Raw genomic sequence first — 24598 nt, 5'->3', positions numbered from 1 at the left:
CAGGGCCATCCCCACACTCCCACTTCTTGCCTTCAGACAACCATGCAACCTCAAACAGACCATTGTTCACAGCAAACTACCCAGCCTTCAGGAGAACAGTGACCACAATACCACACAACCTTGCCACAGCAACCTCTGCAAGACATGCCGGATCATCAACATGGATACCATCATCACACGTGAGAATACCATCCACCAGGTACATGGTAAATACTCTTGCAACTCGGCCAACGTTGTCTACCTGATACGTTGCAAGAAAGGATGTCCCAAAGCATGATACATTGGGGAGACCATGCAGACGCTACAACAACGGATGGATGAACATCGCTCAACAATCACCAGGCAAGACTGTTCCCTTCCTGTTGGCGAACACTTCAGTGGTCATGGGCATTCAGCCTCTGACCTTTGGGTAACCATTCTCCAAGGCGGCCTTCACGACACACGACAGCGCAGAGTCGCTGAGCAGAGACTGATAGCCAAGTTCCGCACACATGAGGACGGTCTCAACGGGGATCTTGGGTTCATGTCGCACTATCTGTAACCCCCGTGACTTGCCTGGGTTTGCAAAACCTCACTTACTGTACTGTCTGGAGACAATACACATCTCTTTAACCTGTGATCAGTGCTCCTTCCACTCACATTGTCGGCCACTTTAGGACTTGAACAGCAGGTTAGGTGTAAAGATTCACATTCTAATCAGTAATCTCTAAACTGTCTGTGCTTTATATGCTCCGTCTGAGGCCAGAACTCTCCATTCACCTGAAGAAGAGGGAAACCTCAAAAGCTAGCGAGTTTACTATCAAATAAATCGGTTGGACTTAAACCTGGTGTTGTCAGACTTTTTACTGTGTTCCTCCAGCAGTCCAAAGATGTGCAGGTTAGTTTGGTTGGCCATGCTAAATTGACCGTAGTGTCGGGAGGTTTAGAAGGGTAAATACAAGGGTGACGGGAATAGGGCCTGGGTGGTCAGAGCAGACTCAGTGGGGCTGAATGGCCTCCTTCCGCACGGCAGAGATTCTATCTTTTATCTATTCTATGACTCCAGAGCCACAGCAATATGGTTGACTCTCAACTGCACTTGGGCAACTAGGAATGGGAATAAATGGTGGCCACCCACGTCCCACAAATAAGGAATTCATCCCGTCAGTTGTCACGTAGTCAGAAAGTCACATGACCCTCCAGGCATGAACTACTATAAGAACAAAAGGATACACTTATGTCTGCACCTCGCAAAGCAGCCAATGTTTGAAGGGGTGGTTTTGCTACATTGAGGTAGCCAGTTCTCAGTCAGACACAAAGTAACCTTTCTTATTGCTACTTTGTGGCAATTTGGAACGTGGCCCGGGGAGCGCACGCGCGGTTGCTGCCTTCTCTCCCTTTCCCCCTCCCCCACCCAGCCGGGTGAAGATGGCCGAGGTGTCCGAGAGGACGCTGCAACTGGCGGTGGTTCTGTCCTTCACCTCGGGGGTGATTATCGGCTGGCAGGCCAACATCCTGCGGCGGAGGTTCCTGGATTGGCGGAAGAGGCGGCTGCAGTCGAAGCTGGTGGAGACGCAGAAGAAGCTGGACTTGGCTTAACTTGAGGGGCATTTGAAAGGCATCTCAGCCCGCAGGGGGGTCGGTAAGGCGCTGGTACCTTTTACTGGGTCACCTGAGCTGCTAATTTTGGGATTTTACATCAGTCCTCAGGCTCCTATAGTTACAAAATTAGAGTATCTGGACATATAAAAGTATAAACTTTCTGATAGTTAGATTTGCTACTTGCTAAACTGTTCTTGCAGCTGTATTCTGGTCTCCCCCAGGTTAATGGTTTTGTTTTGATCAATCATAGAATCTACAGTGCAATGAGAGGCCTACACCAACACCCATCCTGCCCAGGTACTATATCCCTGACCCTCCTAGTCTCCCTGAAACTAAAGGGCAATTTATCAACGCCAATCAACCTGATCCCCACATCTGTGGAGTGTGGGGAGGAAATTGGAGGAAACCCACGCAGATGCGGGGAGAGCATGCAAACTCTACACGGGCAGTGACCCAAATCAGGAATTGAACCTGGGTTCCTGGCACTGTGAAGCAACAGTGCTAACTACTGTGCCACACCATAGAATCACTAACTTATTATCATGTTGGTTTACAGTGAAAAGTATTATTTCTTGTGCTACACAAAGCATACTGTTAATAGGGTACATTTTATTCATTTGTGGGACATGGGTGTTGCTGACTGCCCATCCTTGGATGCCTTGATCAGAGGGCAGTTGAGAGTCAACCACAATTTTTTTGGCTGTGGAGTCACATGTAGGCCAGACCAGGTAAGGACAGCAGATTTCCTTCCCTAAAGGAACCAGATGGGTTTTTTCTGACGATCAACAATGGTTTCATGGTCATCAGTAGATCCTTAACACCAACTTTTAAAAAAAAATTCAAATTCCACCATCTGCCGTAGCAGGATTCGAATGCATAAGAACATAAGAACATGAGAAATAGGAGCAGGAGTAGGCCATCTAGCCCTTCGAGCCTGCCCCGCCATTCAATAAGATCATGGCTGATCTGTCGTGGCTCAGTTCCACTTTCCCGCCCTCTCCCCATAACCCTTAATCCCCTCTCCTATCAAGAACCCATCAACCCGCGTGTTAAAAATATTTAGCGAGGCAGCCTCCACCACTTCAACGGGCAGAGAATTCCAGAGATTCACCACCCTTTGAGTGAAGAAGTTCCTCCTCAACTCCATTCTAAACCGCCTTTTGAGTATCTGGATTAATAGTCTAGTGATAATACCACTAGGCCATCACCTCCTGTAGGGGAGTAGGAAAGGAGAGGGTACAGAATGTAGTGCTACAGTCATAACTACGGTGTAGAAAAAATCAACTCAGTACAAGGTAGATCCATCCAAAAGGCAGCAGCTGTTCTTGAGTCTTTGGTACATGACCTCGGACTTTAATATCTTTTTTCGTGACAGAAGAAGGTGGAAGAGAAAATGTGGGGCCCTTGATTATGCTGGCTGCTTTTCTGAAGCAGTGAGAAGTGTAGACAGTTCATGGATGGGAGGCTGGTTTGTGTGATAGTGATGATGATTCTAATGTAATGTAATTTATATTATTTTGTAATTACTTCTAAGTGAATGTAACATTGCTGGAGCAATCTGCACTTGCATCAGTATTGTGCATACTGAATACACATTGTAAACAAAAAACACTAGATCTGGCTAAGCTTTCAAAGTAGAGAATTAATAATACTGAAGCTATAAAGTTTATATTTCAATACATTGCTAAGTTGTAATTTTCTTTCTTTTACCTTTTTTTTTCCAGGCAAACAAGCCAATAACACCAAGAAGTAAGGGCCTGGAATGCCAGTAGTGGCTGCGAGAATACCAAAAGAATCAGTTTCTGGGGCTATCATGAAGCAGCAACTGGCTGCCAGGAGGCAAAAGACTTCTTGTTTTGAATGCTGATTCACCAAAATGTTTACACAGAAAGCTATTTTTGATTTGAATGTTTTTGAATGTGGCCATGAAGCTGATCTGCCACTCGTTATATTTTTTCATGTACAAAATATGAATCAATTTAAGGGTAATTTTGACATCCTATTAAAGATGCTATTTCTCATACAAAAGCTGTTAAGGGTACACACCAGTAATGGCAAATACCCATCTCTGAGTGAGTTTCAAGATATATTTCCCTCTATTTTTAAATAGTACTCTTCACCAATTAAATTTGATCAGTACAGAGGAGAGTAAAAAGAAAACTTAATCTGAATTGGTATATAGCTGAAAAGGACTATCCTGGAACTCCTAGGATAAATACCACTGCTAGTGCGTAGCTCTATAGTATCATCTGTAAATGCCTTTTTAGGAATGAACATTGGAATGGAGAATACTATATTACACTATTTTTCTGTCAGTTTTGCCCCTTTGAGGAGAAACTTTAGATTACCCTGAGCTCAAAACACTCAAGTTCAGTCAGTCTTGCAAGACTCTTTATTTACATTTGGGAAGGTACTGACTGTTAAGGAACTATGGAAGAGAAAATTTCTAAGAGTGTAAATAAGATGATTTTTTAATCTGGTGGTATATTAGTAACAAGGGGGATGTAAACTTAGAATTAGTACCGGGAGCTTAAAGTGGGAATTCCAAGTTAAGTTAACCACAACATTCAAGAGGAAATTAAGATCAGCAATTGAAGAAGAAAAATATAAAAATGAAACTGGGATAGAGCAGTAAAATAGGAACCCGCAATGTGGAACTAGAACTGGCACTGGTATGATGGAGTGAATTGACTTGATATTTAGTTGTGTGTATTAGCAGAGGTATTGCAAGTATCACTTCTGCCCTAATTCCAGCCATACTAAAAATTTTAGCATACACTTGGAGCGATAAGCTCCAAAATATTTGATTTTCTTTTTCTGTTGTGTCCTTATAGTTCATATTGCACTGGTTGTTCCTGTTTATATCTTTTAAGTCAACGTACACTGAAGTATACATGTTTCAGCATCATTAACAATGAATTGGTGCAGCACTTTTCTGTTATAATTTTTAGTAATGAATTTATCGGGATTCTAAATTTGTTCACAAAATGTACTGCATGGAATACAAACAAATGTGAAGAAATGACGTATGTCTGTCAGCAATACAGTACCTGTTGTAATAAAAGGTTGATCATTTGTACATGCTGCAAGTTCATTTATTCCATAGAGTCATAGAACAAACAGCATGGAAACAGCCCTTCAGCCCAATCGATCCATGCCGCCATTCCCAATTACCCACATTTGGCCCCTATCCCTCTAATTGACATGTATCATCTTGACAGTAATGGCAGACTATCCAAAAGAAAATTTGAGAAGGTCAGGGTCATCATAAATTGGATCAATAATGCTGCTGCTGTAGATTGTGCTACTATGGTAGTTTAGTGAATTGTGTTTAGTTTCATTACCTTAATACAGGGGCACTGATGTCAATGGCCAATACAGCTGAGATCAGTTAACTCCAGCACTGAGTGGAGTTCAAACCTGATACCTTTCCTGGCTGTGGACCGGTGGGTTAACAGAATGGATATACTAATCAATGAGAGATGTACTACAGATGTTGCGAAACATGGTAAACAGCAGACGGGCAAGTGCTCCCTTGTACCTCACAAGGGTACATACTGCAAGTAGCATAAATAAACTATTGAAAGATTATTACTTGCTACTTGTCAGCCCAAGCCTGGATGTTGTCCAGGCCTCGCTGCGTTTGAACATGGACTGCTTCAGTAGACATGAATGATGTGGAACATTGTGCAATCATTGGTGAACATCTCCACTTTATGATGGAAGGAAGGTCATTGCTGAAGCAACTATATGTAGCTGGGCCTAGCCTCTACCCTGAAGAATTCCAGCATCGATGTTCTGGTACTGAGTTGATCGACTCCAACAACCACAACCATCTTCCTTTGTGCTAGGTATGAATCCACCCTTTGGTTGATAATACTCCACCTTTTGACATTTTGACTGCCTCTATGTGGTGGCCTGGTATCACACAAACAGTCCAGGATTTGTCCTTTTCTGCCACACCTTCCACATTCACTCTCCAATACCAATGCAACACTCTCGTACCATGTGCCTTTGCTCACATTTCTTAGTAGAAGTTATAGCTCAACTCCTTTGACTTCCATGGCAAGACCTTTCTTGTGATTATTGATTATTATCTTCTATAGTTAGAGATAATCAGGCTTCATACAACCACACTGGAGTCACTGAAATGCTACCAAACATTTTTTTCTCTCATGGGATCTGGGATGAAATTATGTGAGAAATTGGACCCCAATTTACCAACAATCATGTCTTGAAATTCACTGTTGATAATGAAGATCTGTCATGTCACCAGCTCTCCTCTTCACTGGCAAGTGTATGGTGAAGCTGAGGGAGTAGTCTACACTTGTAAGAATCTAATTTCCGATAATTCAGATTAGCATGCACCTCTCATGCAGCAGCAGACTATGCCTCTGGTTGATCTATTCTCAGTAAGAAGTCTCACAACACCAGATTAAAGTCCAACAGGTTTATTTGGTAGCACAAGCCACAAGCTTTCGGAGCACTGCCCCTTCATCAGGTAAGTGGGAGTTGTGTTCACAAACAGGGCATATATAGACACAAACTCAATTTACAAGATAATTGTTGGAATGCGATTATCTTTACAGATAATAAAATCTTAAAGGTACAGACAATGTGATTGGAAAGAGGTTTAAGCACAGGCTAAAGAGATGTGTATTGTCTCCAGCCAGGACAAATCAAATCACCTGTAACTGCAACACTATATTCTGCACCCTATTCTTTTCTCCTAAGTCCTAAATGAACAGTACATTTTGTCGAACATAGAACATTACAGCGCAGAACAGGCCCTTCGGCCCACGATGTTGCGCCGACCAGTTTTTTTAAAAAAAAACACTGACCCACTAATCTAAACCAATCCCTTTTCGTCCATAAACCTATCCACAGATCTCTTAAACGCCCCCAAACTAGGCGCATTTACAACCGCAGCAGGCAGGGCATTCCAATCCCTCACCACCCTCTGGGTAAAGAACCTACCCAGCTTGCAAGAAGAAATACTTTTCTCTATATCCCAATACATTGGGTGGCATAGTGGTTAATACTGCTGTCTCACAGTGCCAGGGACCTGGGTTTGATTCCTGGTTTGAGTCACTGTCTGTGTGGAGTCTGCACCTTTTTTCTATGTCTTCGTGGGTTTCCTCTGGGTGATCTGGTTTCCTCCCACAGTCTGAAAGACATTCTGGTTAGGTGCATTGGCTATGCTAAATTCTCCCTCAGCGCACCCAAACAGGCGCCAGAGTGTGGCAACTGGGGGATTTTCACAGTAACTTCATTGCAGTGTGGATGTAAGTCTACTTGTGACTCTAATAATTAAACTTTAAAAACTTTAATGTGACAATAATAAACCAATCAATGGATTGCCATAGCCATGATGTGGAGATGCTGGCGTTGGACTGGGGTAAACACAATAAGAAGTCTCATAACACTAGGTTAAAGTCCAACAGGTTTATTTAGTAGCAGCCGCCACTAGCTTTTGAAGCGCTGCTCCTTCATCAAGTGAGTGCTTACCACTCACCTGACAAAGGAACAGTGCTCCGAAAGCTAGTGGCTTTTGCTATTAAATAAAGCTGTTGGACTTTAACCTAGTGTTATGAGACTTCTTATCAGCTTTATTTAATAGCAAAAGCCACTAGCTTTCGGAGCACTGTTCCTTTGTCAGGTGAGTGGTAAGCACTCACTTGATGAAGGAGCAGCGCTTCAAAAGCTAGTGGCGGCTGCTACTAAATAAACCTGTTGGACTTTAACCTGGTGTTGTGAGACTTCTTACTGTGTTTGGCATAGCCAACCAGAGCAATCATCAACACCCAAAGTTATCCAGTCAGAGCTGGAGTTGGGAATTTTTGCAGCATGAGATGTATATGAAAACCAAAAGAGAAAATGCTGGAAAATCTCAGCAGGTTTGGCAGCATCTGTAAGGAGAGAAAAGAGCTGACGTTTCGAGTCCAGGTGGCCCTTTGTCAAAGCATTAGAATAGTTCTTTAAGCCTTGTGTTGGAGTTACAATGGAAACAGGAATGCTGGGGACAATGCAGTGAATCTCAGAATGACACAGCTAGCAGCTGGCTGACGAGGAGAGCAATGCCACGGGGCAGAAGCCAATCTAGCCCCGCCCCCCCGGGGCCCTACGCGCCGAGTGCGCGACGCGTGACGTCAGGACGTAGCTGCCATGGCGACAGCTGGAGCCGTTAGAGTGCAGAGGGAGGGGGAGCTCGTCCCCACCCAGCTGGCCCCCGGTCCTCGGACGGCGAGCCAGCGGCCATGGCCTTGCGGAAGGGGCCATTGCGGTCGGTGCAGATGATCACCGACAGCTTGCAGAGCCAGGTAGCTGCAGCCGGCCGCGGAGAGAGCTGTGACTTTCAACGGCTCTGATTTCTGCTGGGGCTTTCCCTCGAGGGGGCTGTGGGTCTGCCGCAGACTAACTGACAGAGTGATTGTTGTGATCAGTCAACAAGCCCATTGTCACAGCACAGACTGCGTGCGCCAGGGGTGGGCGGCACGGTGGCACAGTGGATAGCACTGCTGCTTCACCGCGCCAGGGACCTGGGTTCGATTCCCGGCTTGGGTCACTGTTTGTGGGGAGCTTGCACATTCTACCCGTGTCTGCATGGGCTTCCTCCGGTTCCTCCAGAGATGTGCGGGTTAGGTTGATTGGCCATGTTAAAATTGCCCCTTAGTGTCCTGAGATGTGTAGGTTGGAGAGATTAGCTGGTAAAATGTGTACAGATATGGGAGTAGGGCCTGGGTAAGATTGTGGAGGGTGCAGACTCGATGGGCCGAATGGCCTCTTTCTGCACTGTAGGGATTCTATGATTTCTATTATAGATTGGATTTAAGTTTTTATTTTTGGTCTAGCAACACTTATATTCCAAAGGAAAACATGAACCTGCATCTCGGGGGTTTTGATTTGATTTATTATTCTCACATGTATTAGTATGCAGTGAAAAGTATTGTTTCTTGTGTCTATACAGACAAAACATAGCATTCATAGAGTATATTGGGAAGAAGGTAAAAAACAAAGTTTATTAGTAACAAGTAGGGCTTACATTAATACTTGCAATGAAGTTATTCTGAAAAACCTTTAGTTGCCACAATCCAGTGCCTGTTTGGGTAGACTGACATGTAATCCCAACACAGACAGTGACCTAAGCTGGGAATCGAAACTGGGTTCCTGGCGCTGTGAGGCAGCAGTGCAAACCACTGTGCCATCATGCTGCCCTAAGGAGAGGCTACAGAATGTTACAATCATAACTAGGGTGTAGAGAAATATCAACTTAATACGAGATCAGTCCTTTCAAAAAGTCTGATAGCAGCAGGGAAGAAGCTGTTCTTGAATCAGTTCGTACTTAAACTTAGGTGGAAGAAAGTCTGTCCAAGGTGTGTGGTATCCTTGATTATGCTGGCTGCTTTTCTGAGGCAGCGGGAAGTGTAATTGGAGTCAATGGATGGGAAGCTGGTTTGCATGATGTACTGGGCTTCGTTCACGACCCTTTGTAGTATCTTGCGGTCTTGGTTGGAGCAGGAACCATAACAAGCTGTGATACAACTGGATAAGATGCTTCCTATGGTGCATCTGTAAAAACTGGTGAGAGTCGTAGCAGAAATGCTGAATTTTTTCAGCCTCTTGAGAAAGTAGAGGCAACCATGGCTTTATTAACTGGTGATTGCTATGATTAGTCACTGAGCCCATTATCACAGAATAGACTGACTGCCTAGGATGGGCACCAAGATTGGCTTTAGGTTTTTAACTTTGGCATAGCAATACCTATGTTCCAAAAAGCAACAATAATCCTCATTTATTCAGTGTCTTTCAAATAGAAAAGTGTCCAGAAGCAATGAAAATCAGCATTGAGTTATGTAGCGTGACCAGAGGCTTGATAAAATGTTGGGTCCTTCACCTGATGAAGGAACAGTGCTCTGAAAGTTTGTGATTTCAAATAAATCTGTTGGACCTTAACCGGGTGTTGTGAGAGTTCTTACTGTACCCACGCAGTACAACGCCAGCATCTCCACATCAGGGTTTTTAAGAAGGAGAGGTAGTTGTAAAATGCTACACTTATTGTGTATAATACGGTGTCCGACAAGTGGCTATTTAAAAATTCAGCTACAAATTTGCTGGGCTTTATGGTAGAGTGGGAAATTGAATTGTCAAGCAGTGCTGCCAAAGGCTGATCAGTAAACCTGTTCTTCTGCTGTCAGAATCCAAACTGGATTAGTAATCCACTTCAGACAAGGGTGTTCCTGTTAAGTGTGCATGTGTGCCAAGCTGTGCTACAATCTGGAATAAACAGGGAATTAAAATAAACAGGCCATTCACAATTTTGTCAGTTTGGCGACTATTGCAGGTACAGCAAATAATTAGGAAAGCTAACAGAACATTATCATTTATTGTGAGGGGAATTTATTACGGAAGTAGAAAAGTTCTGTTTCAGTTGTACAGGATACAGGTGAGATCACATCTGTGATGTTGTGTACAGCAGTGGTTCTTAAAGTGTGGTTGAGCACAAATATAAATTGCCCAATGGACAAAAGAAGCAGTTCTCAGAGTACTTTGTAGCCTGCCCAGTACAAAAGCATTTGTGGGAATGTTGCCCATCACCCTTCACAAATCTGGCCTACATGTAACTTTTAATGTCCTCTGAAAGCCACTCATTGTAAAAGGTGGACAATAAATCTAATAACTCTTTTTAAAATATGGAGTAGTGATTGAAATGTTTGTGTTGTTGATTTTGCCAAAGCTGTGTGTGATCTAGGATGAATTTTTTGCCGCAGATACTGCAAATACAAATGGTTCAATCTTCAAGCAAACCATTTCATTTGCCAACTTTTTGCCCACTTACTTAACCTATAAATATCTCTTTATAATACTCTTTATTGCTCTCGCAACTTGTCTTTCCACCTATTCAGTCTTCTAGGGGTGGCATGGTGACACAGTGGTTAGTATTGCTACCTCACAGTGCTAAGGAACAAGTTTGATTCCCAGCTTGGCTGAATGTGCAGATTTTGCCCGTGTCTGAGTGAGTTTCCTCCAGATGCTTCGGTTTCCTCCCACCATCTAAAAGACATGCTGGTTAGGTGCATTGGCCATGCTAAATTCTCCCTCTGTGTGTCCAAACAGGTGCTGGAATGTGGTGACTAGGGGATTTTCACAGTAATTTAGTTGCAGTGTTAATGTAAGCCTACTTGTGACACTAATAAATAAACTAAGCTACAAACTTCTAGCAATGAGATAACAATCAGGTCCTTTAATGTCACCTGATCTGTTAGAAGGTTTAGCCACAGGGCCACACCTTCTCAATTGTTAACATTGCTTGCTCCTGTGAGGGAAGACAAAAAAAGTCTGTGGCTGCTTTTGGAAATTCTAAGATTATGTCACTTGTGGTAATCAAGGGTACCTAGGATGCCTCACAGAACATACTTAATCTGTATGCAAGACCCACAGTGTTTGTGAAAATGTAGGATTATTGGTCAGACTAAACAATTCTGAATATCTCTGAATTTCATGATTGATTCAAAATGGTCCATAGAAAACATTTGTCATGTCTGTAGTCACTGATCTCCAAATACAACAAGCTGTGACAAAATGTACAAATTGTTTTTTTCATTGTTTTGTATGTTAAGGTTGATGTCTTGTTAAAGGAAGTTAAACAGCCTGATAAAAGAGAGAAGTTGTATGAGAGGTAAGTTGTTTGTTTGCTGATTTAGAAGTTTTTATTATAAATATTGGACTAATGATTGGCTAGAACTTTGAGTGCTAAATGACATGTTAAGGTGGGGGATGGATGTCACAGCCCCTGTCTTAAATTGCACTATTTCTGAGTCACTTCAAGGCTGATCTCTGTGATCTGTGCCTTTATGTAAAACCCAGTTTTGTTTCTCTGTCACATCTGTGTTTGTTGACCTACAATGGCTCAAATTAAGTAATGCCAGAAATTTCAAATCCTTATCCTTGTTTTCAAATCTCTCCCTGGTCTTACCCTTTCATTTTTCTATTCCCTGCACTCTCTAATTCTTACCTCTTGAGAATCCCCAGTTTTAATCGATCCACTATTGATGGCTGAGCCTTCAACTGCCAAGGCTTTGACATTCCCTGTCTAAACCTATTTCCTTCTCTAATACACCCTTTACAACCTACCTCTAATCATGCTTTTAGTCGCCTGCCCTAATATCTGCCTATGTGACTCATTGTTGCAAAGTATCTTGGGACATTTTATTATATTCAAGGCACTATATAAATCTAAGTTGTTGTACTTCTGTATCATGTCCTCCTTTAATCTTTAACCGTCTTGACCATTTGGGGCGGCATGGTGGTATGCTGGTTGGCACTGCTGCTTCATAGCACCAGGAATCCAGGTTCGATTCCAGCCTTTGCACATTCTCCCCGTGTCTGTGTGGGCTTCCTCCAGATGCTTCGGTTTCCTCCCACAGTCCAAGGATGTGCATTGGCCATGTTAAATTGCCTTTTCTTCTGCAAAGCTGCGTAGGTTAGGAGGACAGGTAAATATGTGAGGTTACAGGGATAGAGCCTGTGTTAGATACTCGGTCAGAGAGTCAGTGCAGACTCAACGGGTTGAATGGTCTCCTTCAGCTCTGAATCATCAATGATTCTATAATTTCTCTGGAATTTTCCAAGGATCTTGTTGAATTCCTTTCTTGCCCTTTTAGCTGATTTGATTTGATTTGATTTATTATTGCCACATGTATTAACATATCGTGAAAAGTATTGTCTCTTGTGCGCTATACAGACAAAACGTACCGTTCATAGAGAAGGAAATGAGAGGGTGCAGAATATAGTGTTACGGTTATAGCTAGGATGTAGAGAAACAGCGACATAATGCAAGATAAGTCCATTCAAAAGTCTGATAGCAACAGGGAAAAAGCTGGTCTTGAGTCGGTTGGTACATGACCTCAGACTTTTGTATCGTTTTCCGAAGGAAGAAGGCGGAAGAGAGAATGTCCGGGGTGCGTGAGGTCCTTAATTATGCTGGCTGCTTTGCCAAGGCAGCGGGAAGTGTAGCCAGAGTCAATGGATGGGAGGCTGGTTTGCGTGATGGATTGGGCTACATTCACAACCTTTTGTAGTTCCTTGCATTCTTGGACAGAGCAGGAGCCATACCAAATGCTTTCTATGGTGCAGCTGTAAAAGTTGGTGAGAGTCATAGATGACATGCCAAATTTCCTTAGTCTTCTGAGAAAGTAGAGGCTTTGGTGGGTTTTCTTAACTATAGTGTCAGCATGAGGGGACCAGGACAGGTTGTTGGTGATCTGGACACCTAAAAACCTGAAGCTCTCGACTTTTTCTACTTCGTCCCCATTGATGTAAACAGGGGCTTGTTCTCCATTATGCTTCCTGAAGTCGATGACAATCTTCTTCATTTTGTCGACACTGAGGGAGAGGTTATTGTTGCAAGCTAGAGATGATAATGCCTGATACTCCAATTAATTAGTTACAACACTCTAGTCTTAAAACCGTAAACAGAGCAGTACATGTCTAACACCCAGATATGTGATTTGAAGAATAAATATGGTTTTCCCAGAGCTGTGGATTTCATCAGGCCTTGGATTTATAGCAGAAGGTCTTTCTAAAAAGATGAAACGCTTGCAACATGTTCCTTTTTTTATGATTTGCTTCTTGCTGGATGTAAACTGATTTATGATGATATGTTTGACCAACTAAATTGCTATAAAAGGAGGTTCTTGTGCCTTTTAGCACTGCTTTGGTACTTCTGATATTGCTTTCCCCAAGCTTTGCTATGAAAACAAAACCTTTGACATATGCACATGTTTCTTTTCATTTCATAGCAATCTCGTCATGCAGATTTTCATCACATAAAGGATAGTACTTCAATTGCATATGTGTTTTAATCTTAACAGCAGTTCCACCATTTATTTGATAACCTATAATGTGCTTATTTTAAAGTATAATATTTTTGCGTCTCATTAATTCTCCATTGTTACTGGAACAACATCATTAAGGGAAAGGCAGTTTTGAGAAAATATTGTTTAAACCAATTCTGTCTACATTTATTATTCTGTATTAATACAAAAATGTATTTATACCTCACTGCTTTGGCATTGTTTCTCAGCTACGTGCTGCCACTTAGAAACATCATCCGTAAACAAGTCAGGTTCCACATGCAAGCCAATGATTCCCAGCTCTGCTTAAGTAACATCTCACTTGGCCCTTCCATTTCACCCGATTTGTCAAGCTGCATGCTCGACAGCAATGTTGGATGAGAATAAGTTTTCTCCAGCTAAATACTGGGAAGACCAAAGCTGTTGTGTTTGGCGTCCGCTGCAGAGCCCATCCCTCTCCTTAGTTGCTGTTTACAAGACATTCGCAGTCTTGACATCCTATTTGATCTTGAGATGAGCTTCTGACCTCAAATCTGCTCCGTTACCAATACTTATATTTCCACCTACGTGAAACCTATCCTGCTCCAGCTGACTTGCTGTCGAAAGCCTGATCTCTGTCTATTCCAATGATCTTTGGTCTCCCGCCTTGCACTCTCCATTAACTTGAACTCAAACAAATTCTGATGCCCATGTCCTAACTCGTATCAAGTTCCACGTGCTTATTATCTCTGTGTACACTGATTTTGTCTTCAGGGCTAGCAATGCTGCAATTTTAAAATTCTCATCTTTGTTTTCAAATTCTCCCACGGCCTCATGCTCCCCATCACTAATCTTTATCCACGCAGCCCTGCAAAATCTCTGCGTGTCTCCAGTTTTGGCCTTGAACATCTGCAATTTTTAAATTCATTTCACCATTGGCAGTCATGGTCTCATCTGCCAAACCATAAAGGTCTAGAAATCCTTTCTCAGCTTTTTTTTTAAGGAAACCTTAAAATGTCTTTCCTTGACCATTGATCTATCTGAATGTTTTACTATGTGGCACATGTCCACATTTGTTTGATTACTTTCCTCTGAAGTGCCTAGGAATGTTTTACTATGATAAAGTGATTTTGATCAGGTTACTTACGTGGCGAAAAACTGCAGCAGGCGACGGTGCAGAGGGACCTCGGGGTCCTTGTGCATGAGTCGCAAAAATCCAGCTTGCAGGTGCAGCAGGTGGTCAGGAAGGCGAATGGGATGCTGGCCTTCATAGCGAGGGGGATTGAATATAAAAGTAGGGAGGTCTTGCTGCAGCTGTATAGGGCATTGGTGAGGCCGCAGCTGGAGTACTGTGTGCAGTTTTGGGCGCCGCACCTGCGCAAGGATATTTTGGCCCTGGAGGGAGTGCAGAGGAGGTTTACTAGGCTGATACCAGAGTTGAGGGGATTGAGCTATGAGGAGAGGCTGAATAAACTAGGCTTGTACTCGTTAGAGTTTAGAAGAATGAGGGGAGATCTCATTGAGACGTATAAGATGATGAATGGGATGGATAGGATAGAGGTGGAGAGACTCTTCCCGCTCAAAAAAGACAGTAGGACTAGGGGGCACAGCCTCAAGATAAAGGGGAGGCGGTTTAGAACGGAGTTGAGGAGGAACTTCTTCACTCAAAGGGTGGTGAATCTCTGGAATTCTCTGCCCGTTGAAGTGGTGGAGGCTGCCTCGCTAAATATTTTTAAGAAGCGGGTTGATGGGTTCTTGATAAGAGAGGGGATTAAGGGTTATGGGGAGAGGGCGGGAAAGTGGAACTGAGCCACAACAGATCAGCCATGATCTTATTGAATGGCGGGGCAGGCTCGAAGGGCTAGATGGCCTACTCCTGCTCCTATTTCTTATTTCTTATTTCTTATATAGAAATGTTTTGTGGCAAAGCACTCAATTCTATGGAAACTATTCTATTGTTTTGAAACGTTTGCAACTACTCTCTTCACCCAACAATAATTTTTTAAATTGATAACTCTTCCCTCCTGTCCTCCTCACCTACAACACACACATTGTAGCTGCCATTCGAACACATAACACCATTTCAGTTTATAGCAATTTTTGGTGGGAAAACAATTTAAATCACACTATCACAGTTTATACACGTGCATCAAAAAGTGTCTCAGGTTATTTACTTTTACTGGACTGTTTCTATAGATGTGTCCAGCTAAAGAAATCATTGGATGAAACCTTGGTGACTCTGCGCAAGTTAAAGAAAGTAAGTATGAAATTTAATAAGCTTGTACTCGCATGTTTTTTAGTGAATGTCTTGTAGCGTTTCACTTTTGCATCTGCCAGTTCCTCAGCTTGTATATTGATTGTATAATGTGTCCTATGTTTGCTTGTAAGTCTTGATGGGTTACCACAAAGATCTAGAAACCTCAAAAATTCTATGGCTTGCAGCAGATTATTAGAATTTGGACCCTAAAATTTAAGAAAACTGTAATTTTCAAACACACCGTTACAAGGCGGTGCCATCACTGAACCTTCTTACAAACAGTGGTCCTTGATCAATCCAAGTAAACTCCAAAAGCCTTTTAATGCTCATCACAAAGCAAGATCTCACAATATGTGGGGCATGGCATTGTCATTTGCATTCACGTGTGTCACTTTTGGTTCGAGTCCTATGTTCAAAAACTAGGACCCGAATTTTGTAAAGATGTTGTAATGTCCTAACTATATTAGGGGTTGTGGGTTTTACACAAAAAGAAAAAGACGTGGTTTGCAGGCACACATTCAAACTAACAACACAGGTTTATTCTAGGAGCTCGTGCCAGTACCGAGTACAAACTGAGAGCAAAACAGCAGTCGTGCAACACCATCAAATCATGTGACTGGTTTTTAAAGCAATCATACAATGACATAAATATATAACATCCCCCACCCCCCTTTACTTCCATGGTCATGGCAACAAATTCTTACATTGTCTTACTTAGGGTCAACAATATTCTAAACACAGTCTATGCACCATAAATCATTATACACAGTCAATAAGAAAATCGCTCAGGAGGACATCTATTCCTCTTTGGTTGAATGCCACATTCTGGAATTCGGCTAGCTTTGACCCTAAAAGCTTGATTTGGAATGTCAGTAGACACTTCTTCTCTTGGAACTAATTCTGCATCATTCTCGCGTGGTATAATAGCATTGGCAAGTCTTCTGTAGTAGTATTCACAACACTAGGGACTAAAAAAGTTGGTACTTCCGGAGATGATTCTGAGAAATCATTTTGAGACGACAACAATTGGTCAGCACGGCATCGCCAAACTAATTCATCTTCGGTTTAAACTTTGTAAGAAATTGGACTTGTCTTTGCAAAAACTATGGTACCCATTTCTCACTCATGGCATAATTATGCACTAACATGCAACGCGATCTCCTTGTTGAAATGAGTTTTGCCGTTACTTTTCATCTGTTCCCCAGAAAGTAGTGGAGGCAGGGTCTTTAAATTGATTCAAGACTGAGTTGGATGGATTTTTAATAGACATGGGAGTCGGCAATTAGGGGGGCAGAAAAGAAAGTAGAACTGAGACCACAACCCAATCAACTATGTTGTTACTGAATGGTGGAGCAGACTAAAAAAGCCAAATGGCCTACTCCTGCTCCTAAATCCTACGTGCTTCTATTCCACCTGAGATAGAGTTTCAGTTCATCACCTGAATAATGATGTCTTGACAGTGAAGCATTCACCCACTATTGCCCTGAAGTGCCAGCCTAGATTATGTGCATAAGTCTCTGAAGAAGGGCATGAACCCATAATTTTCTGACTCAAAGGTATTACCATGGAACCAACATCGGCACTTAACTTTTTTTTAAACCATATAAGTTACTAGCTTTTTTTGATGATGTAAGCTCCAGTTAGATTAATAATTCTTTAGATCTTCTGATGTGTTCTCAAAAAATATGTATCTTTTCTCAGACAAATGAACTTTCTCTTATAAGTAATTATGATCAACGGAAGCTAGCTGAAGAGAGGCGACTGACAGGCATGTCGGAACTAGTTGGAGAGCTTGTTCGGAGACTAGACAAAGAGCGTGCCAAGCAGAAAGATGCTGACAAGTAAGATAAAGAGGCTGTTGAATTAAAATCTGAAACACGTTGTAGCTCCAGGTGAATAAGCTTCCTCTTTAGATAAATAGAATCACAGAATTGTTACAGCACAGAAGGAGGCCATTTGGCCCATTCCATCTGCATCTGCTCCCTGAATTAGCATTTCACCTAGTACCATTCTCCTGCCTTCTCCCATAACTCTGCAAGTTGTTTCTTTAAAAAAAATCCCCTAATTCCCTCTTGAACGCTTCATTGAACCACACAGTGCATTTTCAGACTTTAACCACTGGATGAATGAAAAAGTATTTTCTTGTCACTTTTGCTTTTCTTTTAATCAATTACTCCTGCACCCTCTTTAGAAACTGCACCCTTTATTTCTCTGTTTCCCCATGTTCTTGAAAACTACTTCTGCTCTTTGTCTAATGCCTTCACACCCTTCTTAAAATGTGATACCGCAACTGTACGGTGTTCCAGCTAAAGTCTGATTTGTGTCTTATGCAAGATAAGTATAACCTCCTTACTGTTATTCTTTATGGCCCATTAATATAGCATAGGATATACTTTATTAGAACATAGAACATAGAAAACCACGGCACAAACAGGCCCTTCAGCTCACAAGTTGTGCTGATCACATCCCTACCTACTAGGCCTACCTATAACCCTCAATCCCATTAAACCCCATGTACTTATCCAGAAGTCTCTTAAAAGACCCCAACGAGTTTGCCTCCACCACCACCGACGGCAACTGATTCTACTCATCCACCACCATCTGAGTGAAAAACTTACCCCTGACATCTCCTTTGTACCTACTCCCCAGCACCTTAAACCTGTGTCCTCTCATAGCGACCATTTCAGCCCTGGGAAATAGCCTCTGAGAATCCATCCAATCTATACCTCTCAACATCTTATAAACCTCTATCAGGTCACTTCTCATCCTTCATCTCTCCAGGGAGAAAAGACCTAGCTCTTAATTGCTCTCTCAATCTGTACTCTTTCTTTTAATGATTTAAGCATGTTTGCACCCAAATCCTGTGCTCCTGCATCCCTTTAGAATTTGCACACTTTATTTCTCTGTTTTCCCCATGTTCTTCCGATCAAAATACTTCACTTCACGTTGCTCTGAATTGAACTTCATTTGCCACCTTTCCGCCCATTCCATGAACTTATGTTCTTTTGAAGCTCTTACACAACTCTCCTCACAATTTACAATACTTTCAAGTTCATATTTCATCAGCAAATTTAATCATCATCAGTTAAAGGAAGGGTCGCAATACCGACCCTGGGAAATTCCATTACAAACCTTCCCCAAGTCTGAAAAATATCCATTAACTATTGCTCTCTATCTTTCCTGTCACTCAGCCAATTTTGTACCCACATCACCATTGTCCCTTTTATTTCATGAGCAGAAATTGTTTGGGTGGCTTCGTTTTTTGTGTGTGTGTGTGTGTCTGAACGCTGTTTGCTTATTGATTTATGTGGAATGTATGCTAACGGAGAACATTAGAGTGTAAAACTTTCTGGAACTTGTGTTAACCTTGCAAATCTCTATATCTGTAATGGTATAGTCAGGATGAAGGAGTCATCTTTTCTTGTTTCATGAATATTTCATTCTTTTGTTAAATGATTATGTTCTATGACGCAGTTCCTCTACACAAAAATTATGTGTTAGGATCTATCAAACCAGGTCCCATCCTGGGATCTGGCTTGTTTAGTAGACATGATGTGGGTATGCCGGCGTTGGACTGGCGTAAACACAGTAAAAAGTCTGACAACACCAGGTTTTAGTCCAACCTATTTATTTGATAGTCATGATGTGGGTATGCCGGCGTTGGACTGGCGTAAACACAGTAAAAAGTCTGACAACACCAGGTTTTAGTCCAACCTATTTATTTGATAGTCATGATGTGGGTATGCCGGCGTTGGACTGGCGTAAACACAGTAAAAAATCTGACAACACCAGGTTTTAGTCCAACCTATTTATTTGATAGTCATGATGTGGGTATGCCGGCGTTGGACTGGCGTAAACACAGTAAAAAGTCTGACAACACCAGGTTTTAGTCCAACCTATTTATTTGATAGTCATGATGTGGGTATGCTAAACACCTGTGCTTTATATGCTCTGTCTGAGGCCAGAACTCTCCATTCACCTGACGAAGAGGCTGTCCCCTCGAAAGCTTGTGAGAATATTATCAAATAAATAGGTTGGACTAAAACCTGGTGTTGTCAGACTTTTTACGTTGTTTAGTAGAAACATGAGCTGAGATTGTAATAATGTCACAAAACATTTTGATAGGAAGAGCAGGGCGAGGCAATACAAATTGAAGGGTACAATTCTAAAAGGGGTGCAAAAACAGAGAGCTGAGGTATATGTGAAAAAATAGTTGAAAGTGATAGGTCGGTTGCAAAAGTGATTAAAAAGGCATATAGAATCCTAGGCTTTATAAATAGAAACGTAAAATACAAGTGTAAGAAGATTATGATGAACCTTGATAAAACATAGTTTGGTCTCCTTTGGCATAATCCCCTTAAGGAAGGGTGTGAAGACTTTCGAGGGTTCCAGTAATGAGAGTACGAGTAACAATGATAGATTGGAAAAGACAACGTTAGGAGGAGATTCGATAGAAGTATTCAAAATCATACAGAGTATGTTAATAAAAACTGTTTATTATAATTGTCATGCACTACCTGAAGGTTGATGGAGGTTTTGAAGAGGGAACTGAATAAGCACTTGAAGGGAAAACAATTGTAGGGTTACTGGAAGAGAAAATGAAAGTAGGATTAACTAAATTGCTCTGGCGGAGAGCTGCAGGTTTAGCAGGCCAAATGGTTATTTCGTAACCATTCTATGATTCTAGAGAATTCTAAAAATGTACTATATTTCCGATAGTCTAGCTTCATTCCATCAGTGACTCAGCTTCTAAAGTCCTTTATTGCCAGCAATGCACTTTACAATGACCTGAAGTTACGAAAAATGCTGTATAAATGCAAGATTTCATGAAGACAAATTGATATCAAGAAGCATTCTCTGCACTGCAACCAGGGCAGGTCAACACAAGCCTGAAATGATCCAAGTTGAATAAATTTCAGAAAGAAATCTGCAGTTTCCAATTCAGTACAGAACAAATTGTTTTCTTTTTTTCCCCTCTCTCTACTGTGATTCTCACATTAATTATTTTATCCCCTTCCACTTCTTGATCAGACTCCCAGTTTTGAAGTAGTTGCACCACTTAGCCAAAAGATGAAATTTTAATCAAACTGTACAGCGCTCTGGTCACGCTGGGTCTTGAATACTGTGGTTTCTCAGTGACCGGAATTAGGCACAGACCCTCTCTCTGGTTTCTTGGTGACAAGAATTAGACAGGCTGTCTGTGATAATATATTGGTATACTCAAAACTGTGGCAAAGTTTTGAATTGGAACTTGATTTGTGGCTGTGTGACTTAGAACTAATCACTAATATAAAAGCTTCATTACTGTAGAAATATTAATAACAGCTTTGTTGCTATAGAAATAATTGTTGTAAATTGCTTTTGCTAGGAGGACAAAGAGTCAGAGTACTGGTGTGATGCAGGGAAAGAAGGGAAGTGAAAAAGATGATGAGGAAGAAGATGATGAAGAAGATGAAGAGAATGAGGAATACGATGAGGAAGAAGGGGAAGAATCTGAAACACAAAATACTATGAAACTGTTCATTACAATCAGTGACTATGTAGCTCAGGAGGAAAGTGATCTGGCATTTAAGGTAACTATATTCTGTTGTTAAGAATATTGCCGTATTGTATGGCTTGAATTTAGCTTGTCTGTATTGTAAAACATAGGGAAACCTTATAGGGTGGAGCTACTGTGGTAGCACAGTGATTAGCACTGCTGCCTCATAGCGCCAGAGACCCAGGTTCAATTCCAGCTTGGGTCACTGTCTGTGTACAGTTTGCACGCTCCCTCTGTGTCTGCATGGGTTTCATACAGAACATAGAACAGTACGGCACAGTATAGGCCCTGTGGTCCTCGATGTTGTGCCGAGCTTTGTCCGAAACCAAGATCAAGCTATCCCACTCTCTATCGTTCTGGTGTGCTCCTTGTGCCTATCCAATAACCCCTTGAAAGTTCCTAAAGTTACAACTCCACTATCACAGCAGGCAGTCTGTTCCACACCCCAACCACTCTGAGTGAAGAATCTACCTCGGACATCCCTCCTATATCTCCCACTATGAACCTTATAGTAACGCCCCCCAGTAACAACTACATCCACCCGAGGAAAGTCTCTGAACGTCCACTCTATCTGTCCCCCTCATCATCTTCTAAACCTACATTAAGTTGCCTCTCATCCTCCTCCACTCTAAGAGAAAAGCCCTAGCTTCCTCAACCTTTCCTCATAAGACCTACCCGCCAATCCAGGTGAATCTCCTCTGCATTCTCTCCAATGCTTCCACATCCTTTTAGTGATGTGACCAGAACTGCAACAATATTCCAAATGTGGTCTCACCAAGGTCCTGTACAGTTGCAGCATAACCCCATGGCTCTTAAACGCTAACCCCCATTAGTAATCACTAACACACTATAGGCCTTCTTCATGGCTCTATCCACTTGAGTGGCAACCTTCAGAGATCTGTGGATATGAACCCCAAGATCTCTCTGTTCCTCCACATTCCTCAGAACCCTGCCATTGACCCTGTAATCCGCATTCAAGTTTGTCCTACCAAAATGAATCACCTCGCACTGATCAGGGTTAAACTCCATCTGTCATTTTTCAGCCCAGCTCTGCATCCTATCAATGTCTCCTTGCAGCCTACAATAGCCCTCCACCTCGTCCACTACTCCACCAATCTTGGTGTCATCAGCAAATTTACTGACCCACCCTTCAGGCCCCTCCTCCAAGTCATTGATAAAAATCACAAATAGCAGAGGACCCAGCACTGATCCCTGTGGTACACCGCTGGTAACTGGTCTCCAGTCTGAAAATTTTCCATCCACCACCACCCTCTGTCTTCTATAACATTCGAGTAACAATGATAGATTGGAGAAGAGAAGGTTAGGAGAATTCAGGTTAGGAACAGATTTGATAGAGGTATTCAAAATCATGAGGAGTCTAGACAAGTAGGTGAAGAAGAACTGTTTATTATAACTGTCGTGCACTGCCTGAAGGTTGATGGAGATTTTCAAAAGTGACTGTCTAATGAAATGATGGAACGACTTGGTTGACGTGCAAAGATTGTTTCAGTGAGCCAAAAAAAAGACATTAAAAAACAAAAGCATGTGAAAAAGGTATGTCTGTTATGAAATAAGAGAAAAAAAACGTTCTAAGGTGGAGGAGAATGAAGTGGAAGTATAAGAGAACAAAAAAAATGATTCTGCTTTCAACATGACTAAAGAGTGTTGTAGTAGTTTCTGTGCTGTATTTGAAAATCATTGACACATCCAACAGTGGGTAAAAAGAAGATTACACCAGTCTTAAGATGAGACACTCATGGAACGTTACCTCTGCAGATGCAATGAAATAGCTTTAATCAATTAAAATAAACTCGAGCAATCTGTAATACAACCCATATTAATTTCCCATTGTATAATTTAATTGCTTTCTTTTTGGTCTAATGGTGCAGAAAGGTGAAATTTTAAGAATCCTGGATCAAAGGTTTGATGGATGGTGGCTTGGAGAAAATGCTCAGGGGAGAAAAGGTTTGGTCCCTAAAACATATTTACAGGTAAGTAGTCTTTTGCTCTTGAGAGTTGTAACGCATTTTGTACAGTAGTTATGGGTCAAGTTGTATAATTTGGCATGGAGGAGAATGAAGTAGCATGAGCTGTCGTGGGAGTATGTGGTGGATCAGGAGTGTGAGCGATGGCTAGAGGTCTGTTTCAGGGGTCTTCTTACAGCTGGAGCAATATCGCAAAGCACCAAGGCTGGTCTTTTAAACAGCCTGCCTCAACAATTCCTGTGAGTACCTCTGCACTGTTTGTGAGAGCAATGGGGGTTAACACCATTATCATTCACCTCAACCCTCCCAAAACAGAAATTTAGTATGCCTGCCTTTAGTTTCTGGAAAAGAATAGGTCAACTGGGATCCATACAATTGTTGGATATTGTAAGCGAGTTTCATATTATGATTACATTTTGGAGAGCGCTGACTTTTATTCAGGGAAGTGAGTAGATGTTTTGTGCCAAGAATATTTCATTGATAATAGTGAAATTAGTGACCAGTGATCAGTCATTAGTTCTTGCTGAGGAAGATATTGGCTAAGCAAACATAGACTTCTTTACTTCGAGTATGATCATGGGTCTTTAACTTCCAAAATGAAAAGACAAGACTAGTTTATTGTGTCATCTGAAGGATGGATTGGAACAGGTTCCCAAGAGCTCCACAATAGCAATGAATATACTGCACCAAGCACAAACTGTAAATTAAATATCTAAAACAAGAATTAACATTCTTAAAAGCCTTGTTTTAAATGAGGGACACAGCAGTGGGAATTGGTGGCTGATGAGAGCAATCTCACTACCCTTTCATTTAACTTCCCTCCCCATCCACCCAGCAAGCGGCCCTTCAACCTGCCCTTAATCATGCGTGATCTGGGTCCCCACACTGATCCTTGACCTCTGCTGTATGCAGTACCAGAAGCTACCATCACTGGTGGCCCTAGCTGTAATGGTGATCTTTTGGCTTGGAGGGGGTAGGGATTTCCACTAGGCTCCTAAACCCAGATACTTAATATTGTGGGCCATCTAAGGCTAACAACTAAGGTGATGTTGAGGCCTTGGCAGATGAGTTTCTGATTTAAATGCATCCAGATTGCAGTAACATAATCAAATGGATCTATTCTTTGCACATTTGACTTTCAGCAGCATAATTTATTTTCTTATGTAATGCATCCCAAACTTTTCCCCATTTTATTGCCCAGGCTTCATGTGACCTCAGACTGAAAATCTATGGGATGCCAGAGTTATTCATTTGGGAAAAGGGGAGGGTTCAGTTGTTGAGCACAGAATCACAGTGCAGAAGGAGGCCATTCAACCCATCGAGTCTGCACCAACAACAATCCCACCCAGGCCCTATCCCCATAACCCCACATATTTGCCCCACTAGTACATTTAACCTATGCATC

The 24598-nt window shown here is 42.0% G+C and overlaps 2 protein-coding genes across 4 annotated transcripts in view; both read left to right on the top strand.

Moving 5' to 3' along the window:
- Positions 1-1190: 1190 nt before the first annotated feature.
- On the top strand, positions 1191-4660 carry lnc.lemp (lncRNA encoded micropeptide). Of its 2 annotated transcripts, none has more exons than XM_080193390.1 (2): positions 1191-1617; positions 3306-4660. In XM_080193390.1, exon 1 carries the CDS (start codon positions 1408-1410, stop codon positions 1576-1578), a length of 171 nt encoding a protein of 56 aa, XP_080049516.1. In that variant the 5' UTR covers positions 1191-1407; the 3' UTR covers positions 1579-1617; positions 3306-4660. The 2 variants fall into 2 exon arrangements, with proteins under 2 accessions (XP_080049516.1, XP_080049515.1); XM_080193389.1 differs by having other exon boundaries at positions 1191-1621.
- Positions 4661-7760: 3100 nt separating this feature from the next.
- nphp1 (nephronophthisis 1) overlaps positions 7761-24598 on the top strand; it is a 68647-nt gene continuing 51809 nt past the window's right edge. The window contains exons 1-6 of one of the 2 annotated variants that reach the window (XM_080192930.1): positions 7761-7901; positions 11199-11257; positions 15609-15669; positions 17371-17510; positions 21038-21242; positions 23098-23199. In XM_080192930.1, coding sequence (XP_080049056.1) covers positions 7839-7901; positions 11199-11257; positions 15609-15669; positions 17371-17510; positions 21038-21242; positions 23098-23199 — 630 coding nt within the window. In that variant the 5' untranslated portion in view covers positions 7761-7838. Of the gene's footprint in view, positions 7902-11198; positions 11258-15608; positions 15670-17370; positions 17511-21037; positions 21243-23097; positions 23200-24598 lie in introns of those variants that run through there. The other variant, XM_080192931.1, reaches the window with a different exon arrangement.

This window comes from Carcharhinus amblyrhynchos, chromosome 7, assembly GCF_965287045.1.
Source record: "Carcharhinus amblyrhynchos chromosome 7, sCarAmb.v2.hapA, whole genome shotgun sequence".
Taxonomy (NCBI): Eukaryota; Metazoa; Chordata; class Chondrichthyes; order Carcharhiniformes; family Carcharhinidae; genus Carcharhinus; species Carcharhinus amblyrhynchos.
The sequence above is the reverse complement of the archived record's forward strand: the minus strand, read 5'-3'. Positions and strand labels throughout refer to the sequence as shown.

Bases quoted from the DNA above. Each gene is read 5' to 3' on its own strand.
- lnc.lemp (XM_080193390.1), top strand. From the start codon at position 1,408: ATGGCCGAGGTGTCCGAGAGGACGCTGCAACTGGCGGTGGTTCTGTCC.